Source organism: Hippocampus bargibanti, linkage group LG06 (assembly GCF_051943395.1).
Source record: "Hippocampus bargibanti isolate YZ-2025 linkage group LG06, ASM5194339v1, whole genome shotgun sequence".
Taxonomy (NCBI): Eukaryota; Metazoa; Chordata; class Actinopteri; order Syngnathiformes; family Syngnathidae; genus Hippocampus; species Hippocampus bargibanti.
In genome coordinates, this window is record NC_142739.1 from 28448760 (window position 1) to 28470725 (window position 21966).

The following is a 21966-nucleotide window of genomic DNA, read 5'->3' on the forward strand; positions in this document are numbered from 1 at the left end:
TGACTTACGACCGTTTGGTCGGAACGGAACTCGGTTGTAAGTCGGATGTCACCTGTACTTGGCCAACAAATCTGTTTCTGATTTCAAAGCACGTGCGCCGTTTGTACTTGATGCCACTGACCTTTTAGGTTCGCCACCTGGCAGAAAAGATGCACGAAATATGAACAGGGAGCTGCCGTTCCCCCATCTCCATCACCCCAGTTTTCTGTTGTCATCTCTCAATCACCTCACATTGTCACTAAAATCCCCCCAATCGCTCATCCCCCTCACCCGCCCACCCTCACGTGTACTCTACCGACTCTTACCCCCACCCCCGGACCCCCCACCTCATTCGCCGCTCTCTCACTCACTCCATCCACACAAATGACTACGTAAAACAGGTCAAGTGTTACAAAATTCACCCTGCAGCTCAACCTGCCTAATTCAAGACGCACACACACACACACACACACGAATCCCCCCACATACAAACACACGCAAACAAACATAAAGACCCCCCCCACACACACACACACAAACACATCCACGTAATTTGTAATGAAGAGCAATCTGTGTAGCCTAAGGACCATTTCAACCAGCAATGTCTCATCACTGAAGCTACAATTGAAGACCCAACTGGTAGAACTGCTGTCACTTTGGCTTTACATCCACCTTAGTGGCCTCAGGCTCACATTGGGGCGTACGTCTGTGCACAAGTGTGTGTGTGTGTTGGGGGTCGCAGGACAGCTTCTATTTTATACTATAGAGGTCACCCCCGTTCACTTCACACAGGCACCTTGACTTGCGGCAAACGCAGAATTTCGTAGGTTTTTTTTATTCTATGCGTTCAACTTTGGCATTAAGCAAAGTGTGTATGTGTGTGTGTGTGTTTGTATGACTGGTCTTGTGAGAACCACTTACATTTTATACCATACGTAGTGAGGACATTTTTGACAAGTGAGGACCTTTTGGTCGGTCTTCACAAGTTTTTCATTCTAAAGGCTTCTTGAGGGTCTGTTAAAGTTTCAGAGAAACTCACAAATTCACCCAAAATGATTTTTGGATTTTTTTTAAAACTACAGAAAATAGACCTTACTTTATGTATAATAAATGTGCTATAGTATTATGATTAAAGAAATAAACTGTACTGTACAATAAAGTAATTTGATTTACCTTTGTGATGGTCGTTAATGGCTTGATGGAATGGAGTGTCCAGTTTCATCAGCATTAAACACTTGATGAGGATCGTAGCCTTCTTATTTCACCATCTTGAGGAATGATCCCTTGTAGGTGCTTTCTCTGTGATAATTGTATCTAGTTCTTCATCAATTGTGATCTGTTTAGCTGGGTTGATCGCTTTTTGCATCAAGTGTACAAATTTTTGTGCGGGTTATTTGTGGAGCCTGATTGATGGGATATTTTAACTGTTTTCTATCCATTTTCTCACTATTCTCACACTCTCACACTTTTTGTTTCAAGCTCTGTCATCTCCCTTTCGTGTGTGTGTGTTTTCTCACTCTCTCTGTCTGCCTGTCTCTTTAATGTTTAACCCATCCCCCCCCCCACTGCTGGGTTCTTGACCAATCACATGTCTTTAACCGAAGACTGCGGGCGGGGAATAGAGGACAACAACAGTGGCCACCATTTTCTTGTTAGGAGAACCACCTCATTCGCGAACGACACATCACGCATTGTTGCGGCTCCGTGTGTATCCCGAAAAATAGTTCGTACGCCAAGGTAAAATTTTCATAAATGTAACGTTCGTAAACCGAAAAGTTCGTAAGCCAAGGGGTTCGTAAACTGAGGTTTCACTGTATAGCTATCTAGGTGGCTAGCTATCTATTAGCTATCTACTAGCTGGCTAGCTTCCTATCTATTGACTTCCGGGTTGAGTGAACGCTAGCGCATCTGGCTGCCGCTGCTCACCAACAGAAAAACTGATGCTGTGACTGTAAAGTGACCTTGAGAGTTTTGAAATGCGCTTATAAATGAAATGTATTATTATAATCAAATCTAAGGAACAAAAATGCAAAACTGCTCATCATCCCGACTTGGCATGCTAACCATAGAGCCCTCCCTCCTCCCCATTTTTCTGGCATACGGCAGAATCCACATTGATGGCTTCTTCCCAACACTCCCTTTTCTTACACCCTGTCGGCCTTTTGCCAATTTTTTATGTATTTTTTTTTTGCCATTTTAAGAGTGGCAGACTAAACTAAAATGCTAACAGCTTCCCATTTCGGAATAAGTGATGCGTCTCTTGGCACAGCCGTCGATTGATGAATTGATCAGTGGGGCGGATTGTTGCGAAATGTGCACCCGGATGCAAATTCATTAGCTGATGTTTACTTTCCTCTTTTCTGTAATTTCGATAAAGATGAAAAATGCGCAAGCGTGCTCTCGGCAGGAGTTGTCTGGCTGCGCTGGGTGTTGAATATGATGAATGTGGCGGCATCCTTGTTGTCGGGGGTTGGGGGCGGAGGGTGGGGGTGCAAACACATCCACTCACAGCAATCTTTTTGCACACTCCATATTGATATTCGTCCACTGAAAACAGTTTGTTGGTAAAAAAAAAAAATGTTTCAATTATGTGTGATTGCTCCCGTTCTCATGCTAGCACTTTGTTTTCCTTTTGTTTTTTTTTTCCATCAAACCATAATCAGAATAATTAAAGCCACAACGGGTACTTGAGCTCTCGTTTTTTTTTCCCCCAAAACTTGATGCCACACAAGTAGAAAAAAATTAAATGACATCTTTAAAAAAAAAGCCATGGTCAACAAGTGTTTTTATGCCGATTTGGATAATTTTGGTTAATAATTCCAATTGAATTCTGAAGAATAAAGCATCTGTTACCACCATCCAATACCAATTTGAGATTTGGTTGAATATATATATATATATATATATATATATATATATATAGTAAAGTCTCGTTATATCGATATTCAAGGGAGTCCGAAAAAATATCGATATAACCGGGACTATCGATATATCCGACCCTGTTTGCATGTAATTTTCTCCGTGCGTGCATAGAAATAGTATTGATATAACCGGGACTATCGGTATATCCGATATAACGAGACTTTACTGTATATATATATATATATATATATATATATATATATATATATATATATATATATATATATATATATATATTTGAACAGTAGCCCAAATTGAACTGTATAGTGCCGCTTTGCAATTTTTTGATGATGATACTAGTGCAGCGTGTTCGACCGGAAACAAATTCCTTGTGTGTTCTACATACTTGCCAATAAAGATGATTCTGATTTTGATTCTGACATATATATATATATATATATACTATATACTATATGCTATATACTATATACTATCTACTATATACTATGTACTTTGTACTCTGTACTACGTACTACATGCTACATTCTACATGCTACATGCTATATACATATTGTTTAGTGTTTTTCGCCTTCTTCGACTTGTGTCCAACTTGGAGTGTGCGGATGTACGAACTCACAGGAAATTGGAAATGCTATCATGCCTGCTTGTCTCGCAGTAAACGATGACATGCAATCTTCTGCTTTCACTGCTGGCACACACGCTCTGTACACGTGAACACACACACACACACACACACACACACACACACACACACACACACACACACACACACACACATCGGCAAGGAGGGTGTTGAGCAAGAAATGGGGGAAATGGATGCTACTTATTTCCCCTGGAGGCATTGAGCCAGTTTACCGCTTGCTGTTTACTGATACCGATGATGACGATGATGACGATGAAGATCATCATGATGGTGAAGATGTATGTTTCCAAGCACCACTGAAGGGCAAGCACTCTTATATGATACTTTCAGATAAAAACAGGCCTTTTTTAAGCTAATACGTGAATCGTCGGGTCGCCATCACGTGGGCAGGTACAGCAGTGCCATTGATGGCTGAGCAACTCAAAAAAAACACATTTCTGAAATTATCTCGCCCAAATGTAGATGATGATGTAGAGACAGACAATTAGTCCACTCCGGGCTCTAGAAGAGTGATTTTTTAACTCATTCACTACCAGATGATGTGCAAAAAATGTGTCAACTCCAATGCCAGGGTTTTTGTCATTGTCACTCAAATTACAGGACCCACAAAATATTGAGTTTTAGGACTACATAAACATTCAAGACAGCTTAAGAAACCTTAGACGCTCTTATTTCATCAGGAACAAAAGGTTAATTCATAAGTTATATGGGTATGGAGTTATATGAGCTTGAAATGCGGGCAGCTATACAAAATACAGTACATAAATATTGGTTTATAATAATAATAATAATAATTATAATAATAATAATAATAATAATAATAGATTTGATTTCTAAGCGCCTTTCAAAACTTTACTTCCGGGTTGAGTGAGGGCCTAGCTAGCTATCTGTTAGCTATCCATTAGCTAGCTAGCTTTCTATCTATTTGAGTTACTTCCGGGTTGACTGAAGGCCTAGCTGGCTATCTGTTAACTGTCTATTAGATAGCTAGCTTTCTATCTATTTGATTTACTTCCAGGTTGAGTGAGTGGCAAATTTTCATATTCATAGGCGAATTGAAGAAGTTGTGGGAGAAAAGGGCAAAAGTGGAGAGCAAGGGGAAAAGTGAGCAGAAGGCTGATTAAAACCAAAGCGGCGGCGATTCGGAGGAGTGCGTCAACGAGAGCCGTGAAGGGCTGAATTGTTGCAGCTGTGTTTATTTAGCCTCTCGCTCATGGTGGAGAAATCAGTCAGAAGCGATCTGACGACACGAAAAAAAAAAAATGGACAAAAAAAACGTCTCTGGCGGACATGACGGCGCCATGTATTGAAACAAATGGAAATTTTATAATCATAATAATAATAATACACTCAACCTGGAAGTAACTCAAATAGATAGAAAGCTAGCTAGCTAACTAGCTAATAGATACAGTAATAATAATAATAATACATTTGATTTCTGAGCGCCTTTCAAAACTCTCAAGGACACTTGACAGTCACAATATCTGTTTTTTTTTTTTGTGGGGGAGCAGTGGCAGCCACATGCACCGGCGTTCACTCAACCCAGAAGTAACTCAAACAGATAGAAAGCTAGCTAATACATACAGTAATAATAATAATAATAATAATAATACATTAGATTTCTAAGCGCCTTTCAAAACTCTCAAGGACACTTTACAGTCACAGGATCTGTTTTTTTTTCTGTGGGTGAGCAGATTTAAGTCATTTTTATTGGTGTTTTGCATTTGACTAAAAATATCATACTGCGTGTTTTGGGTATTTTAGATGCTATAAAACGTCAGTTAAGAAACAAAAAAGTGACATCGGTTGTCTTTTAAAACATAAAATATCGCTATATGCGGTGGAATATTTGTAAAATGCACTCAGTAGAAGTCATTTGAAGTGATTTTACAAATTATGAACGCAACTTGTCTGAATGTGTCGGTTGTCCTTTAAGAGAGTGTGCTCCAGTCGCGTATATATCGATATCGGAACGGTTCGTTGGTGAACGACACATTACAACTAGCTACTGCAATCGCTACTAGCTTGCTAACTCTTGCTCGTGTGTCTGTCGCTCTCGTGTTCTCTCTCTCTCTCTCTCTCTCTCTCTCTCTCTCTCTCTCTCTCTCTCTCTCTCTCTCTCTCTCTCTCTCTCTCTCTCTCTCTCTCTCTCTCTCTCTCTTTCCTTCTCACTCGCTCTCTCTCCTTCCCCCGCATTGACGAGTCCTGATTCCAATCTTAAATTATTTGCTTCCGTGGGGTTTTTCCTCCCAACACAAACACGATTCCCCAGTTGTAACACCCGAGAGCACAACGAACGTTTCAATTGTTGTCATTTGATGCATGAAGTACAAATCGCCCGTCTTTGGACATTTTTTTTTTCAACCCTAATTGGTTTCGTTTTCATTTCCACACATCGAAACAGAAGTTTCCAAAGAGTTGACGTCACGTTATTGCGTATGACTATGAGAGTCGCTCCCGTGCGTGTGCGTGCGCGCCGAGAAGCATCTGCAACAGCCTTCCACGCGTACGTGAACGCCACACGACACACTTGATCCTTTCCAGATGACGACACACCTAAGCTCGGACCAAATATTTAAAAAAATCGCCATCTCCATATTCCATCTCGGATTCGTCATGTTTGTTTCAGTGTGTGTGTGTGTGTGTGTGTGTGTGTGTGTGCGTCACCACGCACGCCCCACTAAGCGCTTGCGAGTCTCCGACTGTTGAGACGGCGAATTAAACAGCAAGTGCATTTGATGTGCAAAAACACTTGAGGGCAAATCCGCCCGAAATGAGACCAATTCTCCGCATGCACAAACACGCGCGCGCGCACACACACAGTGGCTTGCACGCCGCATCAGAAGCATTTCCGTCACTCAATCTATTCTTGGAAACCACACTGAGCCATTCTTTTCATCTATATAATCTATATATACAGTCTATATATACATATGTTTTTAAGTGACACACAAGCAGTTGTGCTACAGCCCCCCCCCCCCCCCTCTCTCTCTCTCTCTCTCTCTCTCTCTCTCTCTCTCTCTCTCTCTCTCTCTCTTTCTCTCTCTCTCTCGCCATCTCTCTCTCTCTTTCTCTCTCTCGCCATCTCTCTCTTTTTCTCTCTCTCTCTCTCACTTGCCCTTTGCCCCCTTACCCTTTTCTCTCTCTCCCTCTCTCATTCTCTCTCTCTCTCTCTCTCTCTCTCTCTCTCTCTCTCTCTCTCTCTCGCTCTCAAATTCTCTCACTCTGCTCTCTCTCTCTCTCTCTCTCTCTCTCTCTCTCTCTCTCTCTCTCTCTCTCTCTCTCTCTCTCTCTCTCTCTCTCTCTTCTCTCTCTCTCTCTCTCTCAAATTCTCTCACTCCCTCTCTCTCTCTCTCTCTCTCTCTCTCTCTCTCTCTCTCTCTCTCTCTCTCTTGCCCTTTGACCCTTACCCTTTTCACTCTCTCTCTCGCTCCCTCTCTTTCCCCCTCTCTCTCTCTCTCTCTCTCCATTGTCGCTATCTTTCTCTCCATTCTCTCTCTCCCTCTCTCTCATTCTCTCTCTCTTTCCCTCTCTCTCTCTCTCTCTCTCTCTCTCTCTCGCTCTCAAATTCTCTCACTCCCTCCCTCTCTCTCTCTCTCTCTCTCTCTCTCTCTCTCTCTCTCTCTCTCTCTCTCTCTCTCTCTCTCTCTCTCTCTCTCTCTCTCTCACTCCCTCTCTCATACTATCTCTCTCTCTCTCTCCGCTCTCTCTCTCTCTCTCTCTGACTTGCCCTTTGCCCCCTTACCCTTTTCACTCTCTCTCCCTCCCTCTATTTCCCTCTCTCTCTCTCTCGCTTGCACCCCCTATTTCTCCCCCATTCTCTCTCTCGCTGTCTAACCCCCCCCCCCCCCCCTCCTCCTCCATCCCCACTTGCATTCAAAGGCTTTTTTTTTTAATTCCTTGATTGAAGGTGAAAAGTGGAGGGGGGGGGGTGCATCTTTTTGAAGCAGGTGTTTATTGGTCTGAAGCGGATGATGCGGTGGCAGTGGCTGACTATTAGACCAAGATGCGTGTGAATTTGCACTTAAATAGACTCGGCTTCAAATCCCCCCCTTGAGCAACATCGATGGATGGATCTTTAATGGGGACCCCTGCGTTATGGAGACTATACATATAGCATGCATGCAAATCCTTGAATACTAAGAGCCGTGTGTGAGTGTGTGTGTTTGTATGACTAGTCTTGTGAGGACAACTAACATTTGATATCAAACATAGTGAGGACATTTTTGACAAGTGAGGACCTTTTGGCTGCTCCTCACAAGTTTTTCATTTTAAAGGCTTCTAGAGGGTCTATATATGCATCTGTTAAAGTTTCAGAGGTCCTCACAAATTCACCCAAAATGATGTTTTGGTGTGTATTTTCATTTCACGTGGATACACACACTTTTTTACTCACTGTGTGTGTTTATGTATGTGCATGTGTGTGTGCGTGGTTAATGAGAGGAAAAAGTTCATACCGCAAAAACTAAAATGATATTTTAACCAAATTCACTACAGGAGCGAGGACTTTGAACGTACCCATTCAGAAACCTCACTCCTGCTGTTATTTCAGTTTCAAGTCCACTTTTTATTTCTTTGTTTTTAAAGGCGTTGAAGTGGGAAATGGGGTGACATTTAGTGGTGTAACACTAGTTCTTCCCTAAACTTATCAGCAATGGTGGTCCTCGCTCCTTATCTGGAGTTATTCGGACCTCACAACACCTTTGAAACAGGAATGTGTGTGTGTATGTATTTATTTATTTTGTTAAGTAGATGACGCGCCTGCCGATTGGTGAAGACAACCAAGAGGGAGGCGTCGTCTATTTTCAAATGTCGAGGCCAACGATCAATGTATTTGTGTATTTACATATTTACTTGTGTATTTATTTATGTATGTACTTATTTGTGTATTTATTTCGTTGTTAATGTATTTAGTTGTGTATTAATATATTTACTTGTGTATTTATTTATTTGTTTGTGTACTTATTTGTGTATTTATTTAGTTGTGAATTTATTTATTTGTGTATTTACATATTTACTTGTGTATGTATGTATGTATGTATTTATTTATTTGTGTATTTATTTAGTTGTGAATTTATTCATTTGTGTATTTATCTATTTACTTGTGTAGTTATGTATTTATTTGTGTACTTATTTGTGTATTTATTTAGTTGGGAATTTATTTATTTGTGTATTTATATATACATACTCATTTACTTGTGTATTTATTTATTTGTGTATTTATTTATCTATGTATTTATTTATTGGTGCATTTATTTATTGGTGTATTTAGTTGTGAATTTATTTATTTGTGATTTATATATTTACTTATTTACTTGTGTATTTATTTATTTGTGTATTTATGTATTTATTTATCTGGTGAAGTGACACGGGCACGTGAGACGTCTTTACAGTGGAGAAGTTGACTTTTATTATGGAGTGGAAGTAAAGAGTTTTGAAAGGCACTTAATATATATATTAATATAATTTATATAAAATGTATTATTATTATTAAAATGACAGGCTTATTTTTTTTCAATTACTTTTGGGGGCGGGGCATTAAGTGGCACAAATCCCCTTTCCAATTAATCCATAGGAGGTAATCAATGAGGAGCAGTGGTCTGCGTTAGCTGGAGCGGCAAAGACATATCAGGCTCTGAAACTTGAAAAAAAGCAACACGTCTTTAATCTTCACAACCAAGTACAAAACAAATCAATTTAAAATAAAAATAGGACATGACAAGAGCAGCGGGAAAGCAGTCTCATTCACGTTTGTTTTGCCCTCCCCTCACAACACGCCCTCCTTTCATTTATCCGCTGCTTGAAAATCAATATTAAAAAAACAAAAAAAAAACGACAAGAAAAAAGAAAAAAAACAATTCCACAAAGCAGTCCATAAAAAAAAAAAAAACACATTTTAGAGTAAGATTGTTATTGTGCTGCGTGTGTACATTTCAAAATTGTTTGGACGACCAAGCACATTTGTCGGCGTTTCGACGGTGGTGAAGAAAAGCGCTCGCGAAGGAAAAACACTTGAAATGATCAAGCACTGCAAACAAAAAACGAACAAAAAAAAGGGCAAAACGAAATAAATCCTTCATGCTTTGACACCATAAATTAGTACTTCATTTACCCCACTGCCCATTCCTCTGTTACATATTTATATATCTATACTATTTACACAGGTATATATATATATATATAGTGAGACCTCAACTTACGAACTTAATTAGTTCCCAGAGTGTGTAAGGCGAAAAGTGTGTATCTCAAAATAAAAATTCCCATAGGAAACCATTAAAATGGGAATAATCCGTTCCCGGGTATCCATAAAATATACTTTTCAACTAAATAAGCCTTAAAACTACACACAACATACCTTATTCTATGTATAATAAATGTGCTATTGTATTGTAATGAAAGAAATACACTGCGTTGTATCATAAAGTCACTTTATTTACGTTTGTGATGGTCATTTATGGCTTGATGGAATGGCGGAGGGTGAAGGTCAAACGGAATTGCTGTTTGGAAAGAGAGGCGCATTACACGAGGACTGTAATTAAAGAAACAAACTGTGCTGTAAAATAAAGTTTTATTAACCTTTTTGATGGTCGTTGATGGCTTATGGAAGGAGAGTCACCTTACATAAGGACTGTTGGTAACTTAACCTCTGCTGTTCGGTCGTGTGCTTCCGCCGAAGATCACTCCGCCAGCCGTGGTGGGTGTGTATTATGAAAATAGTGCTTATTATAAGGTTTAATTTTCATAAAGTTGACGTTTGTAAAACGAAAAGTTTGTAAGATAAGGTGTTTGTAAGTTGAGGTCTCACTATATATATATATATATATATGGATATGGATATGTATAAAACATGTGTGCTCTCTGTGTAAAACCAGAAAGCAGCCATTTTGTTTGCAATGCCAGAAGCTGGAAATCCAAGTAGAACCAAAATGAATTTAGTAACACCCCGCCCAAATCAAAAATAGCGTGAAAAGGAGTGCGGGAGCTTCTAAAATAATTCAGCTAACTGTCGAATTAAATGAAAGAAAGCAACAAAGCGCAGGACACAAATCGGTCACTTAAGAAAATGGCCGCCGAAAAATGGAAAGCATGTCTTGGGAAGTAGAAGAAACTTTTGTGTGTGTGTGTAAATGAATGTGAGAGTATGTGTGGGCCGGTGTCAGGCGATATAACGTATGAAGAGTCTCGATCGCAGCGAGGCTGTGGGAGTGGAGCATAATGAGATCATCCGCCGGGTGCTAGCGAGTGGGCGAATATTTCTCGCTAGCGAAACAAACAAGTTTGCTTTGCCAATTGTTTATTTTATTTATTTTTTTTGTTCATCACGCCCCCCCCCCAATTGAAGTCTCCTCCGCCTGCCCCCCCCCACACACTTCCTACTTGACCGCTAACTTTACACGCTAGTTGATAAATTGAGCGTGTTTTGGCGCGCGTGGTGGAACATTTAGCTTGTAGTAGACGTGCACGTCCCTGATCCACTACTGAAAATGACATGTAAGGTAATTGAACACCTAAAAAAAAAGCCACTGTTTGTAAGAAAATAATCTGTTGTAAATTAAAGCTGAAAATGACACTTTGATCCTCTCCTCTTTCATCTCAAACTGCTTCATGTCACAAAGAGGGTACAGCAAATTCTGAAGAATGAATGACTGTGTGTGTCTTTGTGTTGTCATATTATTTGTTATCTAGTTTTTTTTTTGTACTTCAAGATGGCGCCGCGACATTGGCTGCCTTTACAGCAGCTCCTGTATTGTTTTCTACTTCTTTCTTTCCTTTCCTAACTTTGCTGCTTTGAAATACAAATTGTCTCCGCTGCGAGACGAATAAAGGTATATCCAATCCAATTGCGCAAAATAACAGCGGGATGATTGCGTTGAATTGCCAAAACAAACAAAACAGCCGTAAAATGTACATTCACAACTTTTTTTTCCCCGACTGGTATTTACAATTTCATAAATATCCACATTATTTTTTTTTCCACGATAAAAATAAAGATGCTTAGTATTTATAGTATACACGGACACTGCAACACCAATAAAATGTACATAGTTTGAGTATTTGAACCCCCCCAAATATGCCCCCACCACCACCAAATGTTACACAACATATATTTCTTTGTAGCAGTGACACACACACACACACACACACACACAAGTGCAAAAATAACATCTCCATTTTGTTTTTGTTACCATTTATTTTGTTCTTTTTGGCTCTGAAGGAATCGCGGTAAATCCGACGTTTTCAGCTAGAATTGACGTTTTATTCCCGCTCGGTTGTGTCACGCAACCCGTTCGTACGTGGCGGTGAAAATGTACTGAATGGTCGCCGTCAACCGAATGGTCGCCGATGGGGGGGAAAAAAAACGTGCGGTAAAAGTGCGCCGGAGTGGGGGTGGGCAGAGGCCGATGTTCCCGAAGATTTTTTTTATGCGACAAAAACAGAGTCATCGAATACGGGACGATAAGGCACGCATAAGTGTCGGCAATACAGGTAACATCCGACTTACGACCGAGTTCTGTTCCGACCAAACGGTCGTAAATCAAAATGGTCGTAAGTTGAAATCTATTGAAAATGTTGAATAGCGACTCGGAGGCTAAATGACTCGCAAACTCCGTGCCATCACACGGTCGATTGCTGTGCGAGAGTGAGATTTTGGCGGGCTGGCCAAAATTGGTGTACGTGTTGCCAGCCTGCTAGCGCGTTGCGGCGCCAGGTGTAGAAGTAACATTTTAAAAATAGGGTCTGAAGCTCGTGGTCGTAAGTACGGGTGGTTGTAAGTCGAGCCGGTCGTAAGTCGGATGGTACCTGTACTTCCGTTTTTTTTTATTTATTATTATTCTTGACACAAACGCGACAATTTATTTTACTCCCTTTCGAAAATCAGCGAAATACGAAAAACGTCATATTTCGGTAATGCTCGGAAGATGTTCCAAACGTCCGACAGGTTTTACAGATTGTAATTCGTATCGTCTGAGCCATTTTTTTCTTAAGCTAGTTCTACTTTTGTGAGCATCTTAGCTTGACACAAAAATGTACGGAGCTTCGCATCTCTCATCCCCCGCCCCTTTCTCCACCTCCAAAAAGCTTAGCGCTACGCTAGCCAAAACACCATTCGCCGACGAAAGCCACATGTGCCGTTATTCAAGGTGAAAAGCTTAAGTACAGTCACCGCCGCCTTGGACCGACCTTTGACCCAGCGACCCGACGAGGCGCTTGAGGCCATTTATCGTCACTGCGAGAAAAGGTCGTGTGAATCGACCGCCGGGCCGATACGGCGACTAAACGCTAACGACCGAGCGGGTCTCCGGTGGCTCGTTAGCGAGACGAATTAACAGTCAGGAGACAATCAGGCCCGACGCGGCATCATAAAGGGCCACTTCGCCGCCCGTCGCCTGTTAGTCAATACAACTCCGCCGGGCCGAGGCGAAGCTTTTATGTCCCCCACCCCCTGATCAATTCTGCACACTTAACGTGTCGGCTAATGGAGAAAAATATGGCGCGATCTCGGAGGGAAATCTATAACATGCTAATGCGCTAACGCCTCTCTCGCGCCATCCGTCAAATGGCCGATGGGCGGTCACGGCTCTTCGCTAACCGCCCCGTAGAAGCTAAAGTGGACATGACCTCGATACTGATATCGGTTTTGAAAAAGTAACATCAAAATGGCGGACGATAGCGTTAGCGGAAAGCCTGCGCGGAAGCTATAAAAGCTAAGTGGAGACAATCCGCTCGCCGGCGACTTCACGCTTCATCGCCAATCAACTTCCTCCTGTCAAGAGGGGGGTTCGTGTGTCGTGACGAGACAAGACACTCCCTCCGTCCCCCCGTGACCCCTGTCAGCTCGGCTACACCTCACCGCCGTCATTCTCCTTGTTTACCGGCTACCTTTTAGCTGCCGGCGTCCGCTTTCGCATGCTAACACGGTATCGGCGTTTCAAACCCGAAATGAGCCCGCCCCGGTTGAGAATAATCCGTTCCCAGGTCGCCATAAAACATAATTTTCTACTTTCTAATTTTCTAAGCCTTAAAACTACACAAAATATACCTTATTTTATGTATAATAAATGTGCTATAGTATTATGATTAAAGACGTAAACTGTACTATACAATAAAGTCATTTTATTTACCTTTGTGATGGTCATTAATGGATTGATGGAATGGAGTGCCCGGTTTCCTCAGCATTAAAAACTTGATGAGGAACGTAACCTTCTTCTTGCACCATCTTGAGGAATGATCCCTTGTAGGTGCTTTCTCTGTGATAATTTTATCTAGTTCTTCATCAATTGTGATCTGTTTAGCTGGGTTGATCGCTTTTTGCATCAAGTGTACAGATGACTTGTGCGGGTTATTTGGTGAGCCTGATTGATGGGATATTGTAACTTTTCTATCCATTTTCTCACTACTCTCACACTTTTGTTTTTTTTTTGTTTCAAGCTCTGTCACCTCCCTTTCGTGTGTGTGTGTGTGTTTTCTCACTCTCTCTGTCTGCCTGTCTCTTTAATGTTTAACACCATACCCCCCACCCCACTGCTGGGTTCTTGACCAATCACGTGGCTTTAACCGAAGACGCCATTTTGTTTTTGGGAGAACAGCCTCACTCTCTCTCTGTCTGTAACCCCATCCCCCACTGCTGCGTTCTTAGCCAATCACGTGGCTTTAACCGAAGACTGGGGGCGGGGAATAGAGGACAACAACAGTGACCACCATTTTCTTGTTAGGAGAACGGGCTCGTTCGCGAACGACACATCACTCATTGTGGCAGCTCTGTGTGTCTCCCGAAAAATAGCTCGTATGCCAAGGTAAAATTTTCATAAATGTAACGTTCGTAAACTGAAAAGTTCGTAAGCCAAGGGGTTCGTAAACTGAGGTTTCACTGTATTTGACATTTTCGTAAAAAGCTCCAGAGAGCTACTAGCTAAGATGGCGCTAAGGTGTCGTATTGCGCCTGGAGAGCCGCGCATTGCCAACCCTTGGCCAAGATCGATTCAAAGAAAACGAATAAAAAAGAAAAGAAAAAAAATCCTATCGCTGAAGGGAATGGTTTGTGACTTTTTTTTTAAAGTGGCAATATAGCTTGAATCCAGTCAGCCCCCCACACCCCCCCTCCCCCGGAAAAATAGTCAATCTCTGAGCTGTCAGTCGAAACCAATCAATGCAGGCGGAGGTTTGACGGCGGTAGCGATTTGGAGGTTTGACGGGGGGAGGCAGGGAAAGGGTGGGGGCTAGATGGAGGCGGTGTGAAGAAAATAAAAACAAAGACAAAAAAACGCCAGCAAACAAACGCCCTCGCAACCACTTGATGGTTTAGTGCCTTCGGAGCCTATCATGAGCAACCAAAGAAGCCGCCTCCCACTTCTTAGGAACATCGGGCTAACTGCATGGCGACCGTTACAAGTGAATCATGTGTCGTTAAAAATTCGTGTTTGTTTTTCGCCGCTCGGTTGATGAATTAACTGTGTGTGCACGTATGAAAAAAGAATTTTCAAAATAAAAGAGTGGTTTCGTTGTGTTATCACTATATGACGGAGGCAGGCAAAAATTTCCTCGACGTTTCGGCCTTAGACGTAAACAGCAGTCCGAGAGATGACGGAGCCGTCCCGCTGGGACTCCATGTCGTCGTCCAGGTAGTTTCCGATCATCTGGTCCTGCTCGTTGGGCGGGCGCAGCTGCAAGATGGGGGCGGCGCCGCCCGAGAAATGGTCGTACCGCTCTTCTTCCTCCAGCTCGTCAAACTTCCTCCTCTCGGCGTCGTCCAGCTCGTTGCTGAGCAGGATGTCCTGGGCGGTGGGCGTGCCGGCGACCAGTTCGGGACGGGGGAGGGTCCCGTGGTTGTTTTTCTCCGCCGGGCGGGACGAGCCGTCGTCGTACACGTAGATGGGGCCGTTGTTGTTGCCCACCCCGCCGACGCCGGCGCCCCCCGTGCCGTTCTTGCTGGCCTTTTTGCCGCCGCCGAATATGCGGGCCTTCAAGTCGCCGCCGCCCCCGCCGCCGTTGGCCCGGTAGCCTTGCTGCTGGCGGCGGCTGCGGGTGACCAGCACGGCCACCAGGGCGGCCACCAAGAGCAGAGCCAGCAGGGAACCGATCACGGCGCCCGCCACCACGCCGACGTTGGACGGGTTCACCGAAGGCTCTGCAGGGAGGGCGGAGGAGGAAAAGGGCGGCAGTGAGAACCGGAGAAGAAGAAGAAGAAGATGAAGAGTATGAATTATGCCAAGAGAGGAAAGTCATCCAACACCAAGCGTGGAAGGAGATGAAGGGGACCAGGGGTGGTGGGGGACGGGGGCGTTCGGTGATGTCAATGTATTGTTTACGTAAAAGTCCACGGATGTGTCGGCTCGGGATTTTGTCGCTTGAACCACGGTCGAAAAGTTGCGTTTTGAAAAGGATGCGTGGTGGGCTGACTGGGTGTATCTGGGATGCATCAAGATGTACCCCCCACTCCCCCATCCCCCAAAAAAAACACAAAAAAGGGGCGGAGTCTTCAAGTCCAGAAACCAGCAAGAGATTTGTTACCATCTCTTCAGGGTCTCAGAAAATGATCTAGCTTGCTAACACTCGCTAACACTAACACACAGTTTATTTCTTACAATACAATAGCACATTTATTATACACAAAATATGCATATTTTACGTAGTTCTAAAGCTTATTTAGTAGAAAATTATGTTTCATGGGGCTCTGGGAACGGATTATTCTCATTGTAATTGTTTCTTATGGGAAATAAATGTTTGGAAGACAAAGCTTTCACACACATTTTCTGGGAACCAATTATGTTCGTGAGCTGAGGTATCACTGTACTTATACTTTCCATATCGAGTGTCAAATGGATATTTACACGACGTTGCGGCAATATTACTCCGTGTCTTCTCGTTTATAAACATGGCGGCTGAATACAAGATGTCGACATACGTATGAGTCATACGGCGGAATCACCTGGCAGCTCCTTGGAGGAAACTCCTGCCAGTGGAGGAAATATGGTGACATTTCATGACTCAGCGCTTTTTAAAAAAACATTCCTTACTCTGTACGAATCAAATTTAGCTTAGCATCACCAACGATGAACTTTATGGATATTTTCAGGGGCTGAAATGGGTCACATTGCCTCGGGGAACCGGCGAGGGGGTGGGGGAGATTCATCGTGTATTGTGTGATCGAGATTGGGGTCAACCCACTCGGGTGAAGTGGCGTGTATTCAGGTAGCTCCTTTGCTCAGCTGACATTTCCCACAACTGCCCCCCCTCCCCCCAGTCGCACAAAAAGGTCTCAGGCACTTGGTCCTTCAACTGCTACGCTCCCGTCAAAGGCTTCTGCTGGCTACAATTCACAAAAGAAGTCCGTGTGGGCAGGCGGGGCGGAGTAGGTGGAGGCCATGCGAGGGTTGATTGTGTTAAAGGGAGCAGCAGAAGGGGCGGAGGGTGTAAAATGAGATGAAGAAGAAGAAGAAGAAGATCAAGATGAAGATCAAGATGAAGATCAAGATCAAGATCAAGATCAAGATGAAGATCAAGATGAAGAGCAAGATGAAGAGCAAGATGAAGATCAAGATGAAGATCAAGATGAAGAGCAAGATGAAGAGCAAGATGAAGAGCAAGATCAAGATGAAGATGAAGATGAAGATCAAGATGAAGATCAAGAGCAAGATGAAGATGAAGATGAAGATCAAGATGAAGATCAAGATGAAGATCAAGATGAAGATCAAGATGAAGATCAAGATGAAGATCAAGATGAAGATCAAGATGAAGATCAAGATCAAGATCAAGATCAAGATGAAGATGAAGATCAAGATGAAGATGATAAAGATGAAGATGATGAAGGTGAAGAAGATGAAGAAGATGAAGAAGAAGAGGAAGAAGAGGAAGAAGAGGAAGATGATGAAGAAGAAGAAGATGAAGACAAAGAAGAAGAAGATGAAGAAGATGATAAGAAGACGAAGACGAAGAAGAAGATGATGAAGATGAAGAAGAAGAAGAAGAAGAAGATGAAGAAGAGGAAGAAGAAGATGAAGAGGAAAAAGAAGAAGATGAAGACGAAGAAGAAGACGAAGAAGAAGGCAGAGTGAGTGACGTAGCCATGCAGTGGAATGACAGGGCCTCCTGGAAGGCACGAAGGAAAAGCACAGCAAAGACGCCACCCCCTCCCCCTTCCTCCAAACACGAGCGTCATGTTTGATTGAGTTGAATCACAAAAATCTATCTAATAGCAATCTATTAGCGATGATGGTTCTTGTGATGTCATCACCAAAATGGAGGATCCGCCATGGCGGGCAAAAACTAACAAACAGTTTTCAATTGCTGTTTAACTACATTTGCTTCTTTAACTATTGTAAAAGTATGTCATATGTGGCGCAGATCTAGCTAGCTATCTCGCTGGCTATCTATTTGCCATCTATGAGCTATCTATTTGCTATCTGGCTGGCTAGCTAACTATCTAGATGGCTATCTATTAGTTATATGGCTATCTGGCTAGCTAGCGAGTTGTGAAGCTGGCTATCTATTAGCTATCTACTGGCTATCTATTAGCTATCTGGCTATCAGGACGTGTTTTGAAAAAAGGACAAAAATTCAAATTGAGTTTGACACCTTCCTTTAACTGGAAGCACATTTGCTAGCGCAAAAGACAAAAACAGAGTGGCAACCGTATCCTAAGACCCCCTCCCCCGCCCCCCACGATTTAGGTCAAGAGATGCAAGCGAGCATCCGCCGTGCCGCATTTGGCAATATCTGGCACGGCAGACGCGCTTTCAATTGGCACAATAAAGGAAGAGATTTACTAGAGTGTGCTAGCAGGCTAGTTAAGCTAACGGAAGCGCAACACGACACAGCAGCGCAACAGCTTGGCAGAGGCGGCGGCTTTTGGGTGCCAACTTTTAAAGGGCTGTAGGTGATTTTTTTTTTTTGAGAAAATTGATTACAACAGTGAGTTAACAAAAAATAAATACTTCACATATCACAACCTGCGCATGGCTAAATCCAACATTGTTAGCGTTAGCAAGCTACCATGAGACAAAATCAAGTTACTATGATACAAAACCATACATGTCCTGTGAGAAAAGGCTCTTATACCTACCTATAATTTGATGTGAATTTTAACAGTGAACTGCCAAAAAAAGAAATACTTCATTTTAAAAAAAATGTAACACATAACCTGCGCATGGCTAAATCTAACATTGTTAGCGTTAGCAAGCTACTATGATATAAAAGCATCACGTATTGTGAGAAAAGGCTACCAACGACCCTTCAAATTGATTTTGTTTTTAACAGTCAACTGACAAAAAAAATAAATACTTCATTTAAAAAAAAAAAAAACACATAACAACCTGTGGATGGCTAAATCTAACATTGTTAGCGTTAGCAAGCCACTATGATATAAAAGCATCACGTATTGTGAGAAAAGGCTACCAACGACCCTTCAAATTGATTTTGTTTTTAACAGTCAACTGACAAAAAAAATAAATACTTCATTTAAAAAAAAATTAACACATAATAACCTGTGGATGGCTAAATCTAACATTGTTAGCGTTAGCAAGCTACTATGATATAAAAGCATCACGTATTGTGAGAAAAGGCTACCAACGAACCTTCAAATTGATTTTGTTTTTAACAGTGAACTGACAAAAAAATAAATATTTCATTAAAAAAAAAAATAACACATAACAACCTGTGGATGGCTAAAGCTAACATTGTTAGCGTTAGCAAGCTACTATGACACAAAACCATACACGTACTGTGAGAAAAGTCTCTTAACTAGCCTTCAATTTGATTTTAACAATGAACTGACAAAAAAAAGAACATGAGTGGTTGTCCTTTAACAATTTGTTGATTGTTTAACGATAAATTTACCAGATTTTATCAGAACAAAAATGCTAACTTGACACGTTTTAGCGAGTTAATGCTAGGGCAAAAGTAGACAACCTTTGTTTTTTTTGGATAGCTCCCAAAAAAATGGCTTCTGGATAAAAATAAAATATTCCGTTTTCATTCCATTTTTAATGTTGGTTTAAAAAAAAGCTTTTGGATAAAAATGAAATATTCAGTTTTCATTTACTTTTAATGTTGCTTTTTAACAATGTATTCACCGCATGAATATAACATCTACCTGGCGAGTCGACTGATCGAATACCAAAGAACAAAAGAACGCAAGCCAAGGTTGACATTTTTATGTGGAAAAACAAATCCAAACTCTTCAACACGCCGTCAAATTAACGACGGGTGTTAATGGTGCGGGGGAGGGGAACTCCCATGGTGCAATGCTACGGGTAGCGACGTCAGCCCTGCCTGCAGCCTCGCAGGTGCTGGTCGTTTTAATCACTGACACTTAAAAGGACACCCGGTATGACCATCCGGTGTCGGTTCATTGTTTGCTGCATGCATTGTGTATGTGTTTGTTTAACCTTGGCGGACTTTTACTTTTGGTCTTCTTTTGCTACTTTGTATTTTTTCCATTCAGATGATTTTGATGTTTTACATTTTGTTCCTGCTGACTTTAATTTAAAACAATTTGTCAAACAACCTCCTGCTCCCTCCTGCCTGCTTTTTGGGATCCGCACCCGCCATCACCACCTCGCAAACCGTGACACAGACAAAGGAGCTGTCGCCGCTCGCCTTCATCTACGAGATTAAGGCGACACAATGAAAAGCAAATAACCGCCGAGTGACGCGTTTCAAACATATTCCCGCTTGCCAAAGTGATGAAAACGCCATTTTTTTTTGCGCTAAAAGTTCACCAACCCCTTCCCCCTCCGTCGTTGTGGCTTTGGCTTTCCCGCCAGACGCTGCGGAGGATTAGCTAGCCGCCGCCCGTCCAAACATTTGACATAAACCAATCGGCTTGTTGTCATCGCCGCCACAACTCGGCCTGTTTTGATGAACGGCAAAACCGATCGATTCTCGCAACGCCGATTATTTTCAAGAAACAGACTGCGGCGCTCGCCGCCGGCCGACACCTGCGTTCCGAACCTCTTGACGAGAACGCTCTCATGCTGCGCCGCCTCCTGTTTTCTCCATTTCTGCTCGCACTCCAACAGATGTATCCTCGAAAGCCATTTTCCCATCTTTAATTTGCTAGCGTCTTTCTGTCATGTTACGTCTGCTCGCTCTCGCCTCGCCCTCGTAAAGCCCCCGGGGAAGAAAATTAATCATGTCATGTGGCTATATCTTGACGCTTATTTCAATATTCGTCCGAGCGAGCGCTCCCAATCACCTTCTCTCCCGTGCTTGCGTACGTGTAACAGGCAACCTTTTAGTTGTTCACCAAAGCAGCAACACAAACTCTTGTCCCCCTTTTTTAAATAAATAAATAAATAAACAAATCCCCCCTTTTCTTTTTTGCCCCCACGTTCTACTCCGTGGTAAGCGCTAAACACTGATTAACACACGAGAACCCTTGCTAGTTAGCAAAGGGATTAGCTTGCTAACTCTTGCTAGTGTCCCCTCCCTCTATTTTTGTGGATTTCAACCCCCACTCTTTTGCCCCACTTTCTCCTCCACAGTCAGTGCTGAACACTGCGATACACACACGAGAACCCTTGCTAGTTAGCAGCTAGTTAGCAAAGGGACTAGCTTGCTAACTCTTGCTAGTGTCCCCTCCCTCAATTTTTGCCTGCACTTTGTCCTCCATCACTGTGATTCACACACGAGAATCCTCGTTAGTTGGCAAAATGAGTAGCTTGCTAACTCTTGCTAATGGCATCGCCGCCCCTCTTTTATTTGGTCTTTGCCCCCACTTTCTCCTCCTTGGTCAGTGCTGAACACTGCGATACACACACGAGAACCCTTGCTAGTTAGCAGCTAGTTAGCAAAAGAACTAGCTTGCTAACTCTTGCTAGTGTCCCCACCCTCTTGTTTTGGTTTATTTTTGCCCCCACTTTGTCCTCCCCAGTCAGCAATAAACACCACGATTCACACACGAGAATCCTCGTTAGCTAGCAAAATGACTAGCTTGCTAACTCTTGCTAGTGGCTTCGCACCCTCCTTTTTTTGTTTGTTTTTGCCCCCTTTCTCCTCCCCATACAGCGCTAAATACTGTGATTCACACACGAGAAACCTCGCTAGTTAGCAGCAAGTTAGCAAAAGGACTAGCTTGCTAGATCTTGCTCGTGTCCCCCCTCTCATTTTTTTGACCCCACTTACTCCTTCCTGTTCAGCGCTAAACACCGCGATTTACACATGAGAACCCTCGCTAGTTAGCAGCTAGTTAGCAGATAGTTAGCAAAGGAACTAGCTTGCTAACTCTTGCTAGTGGCTAGCCCGCCTACCCCCTCTCTCTTTTTTTTGTTTTTGTCCCCATGTTCTCCTCCCTGGTAAGTGCTAAACACCACGATTCAAATCCAAGAACAATTGCGAGGTAGCAAAGGGACTAGCTTGCTAACTCTTGCTAGAGCCCCCTTCCCCCTTCTTTTTTTTTTTTGCTCCCACTTTCTCCTCCCCGGTCAGCGCTAAACACCGCGATTCACACAAAAGAACGAGAC

General features: G+C 42.6%; 2 protein-coding genes across 5 annotated transcripts in view; one reads left to right on the top strand and one right to left on the bottom strand.

Annotated features, from left to right (window-relative positions):
* Window positions 1–21966, top strand: part of rabac1 (Rab acceptor 1 (prenylated)) — a 150726-nt gene that overhangs the window by 94671 nt on the left and 34089 nt on the right. The gene's annotated exons all lie outside the window — the stretch shown is intronic.
* LOC148897104 (nectin-2) overlaps window positions 1–21966 on the bottom strand; it is a 133851-nt gene that overhangs the window by 31169 nt on the left and 80716 nt on the right. Inside the window, exon 7 of one of the 3 annotated variants that reach the window (XM_088999780.1) lies at window positions 10843–15632. The exons of the other annotated variants lie outside the window; for them this stretch is intronic. Within the exon in view, the coding sequence (XP_088855906.1) occupies window positions 15061–15632 (572 nt within the window). The 3' untranslated portion in view covers window positions 10843–15060. Of the gene's footprint in view, window positions 1–10842; window positions 15633–21966 lie in introns of those variants that run through there. 3 annotated transcript variants of the gene reach the window in all.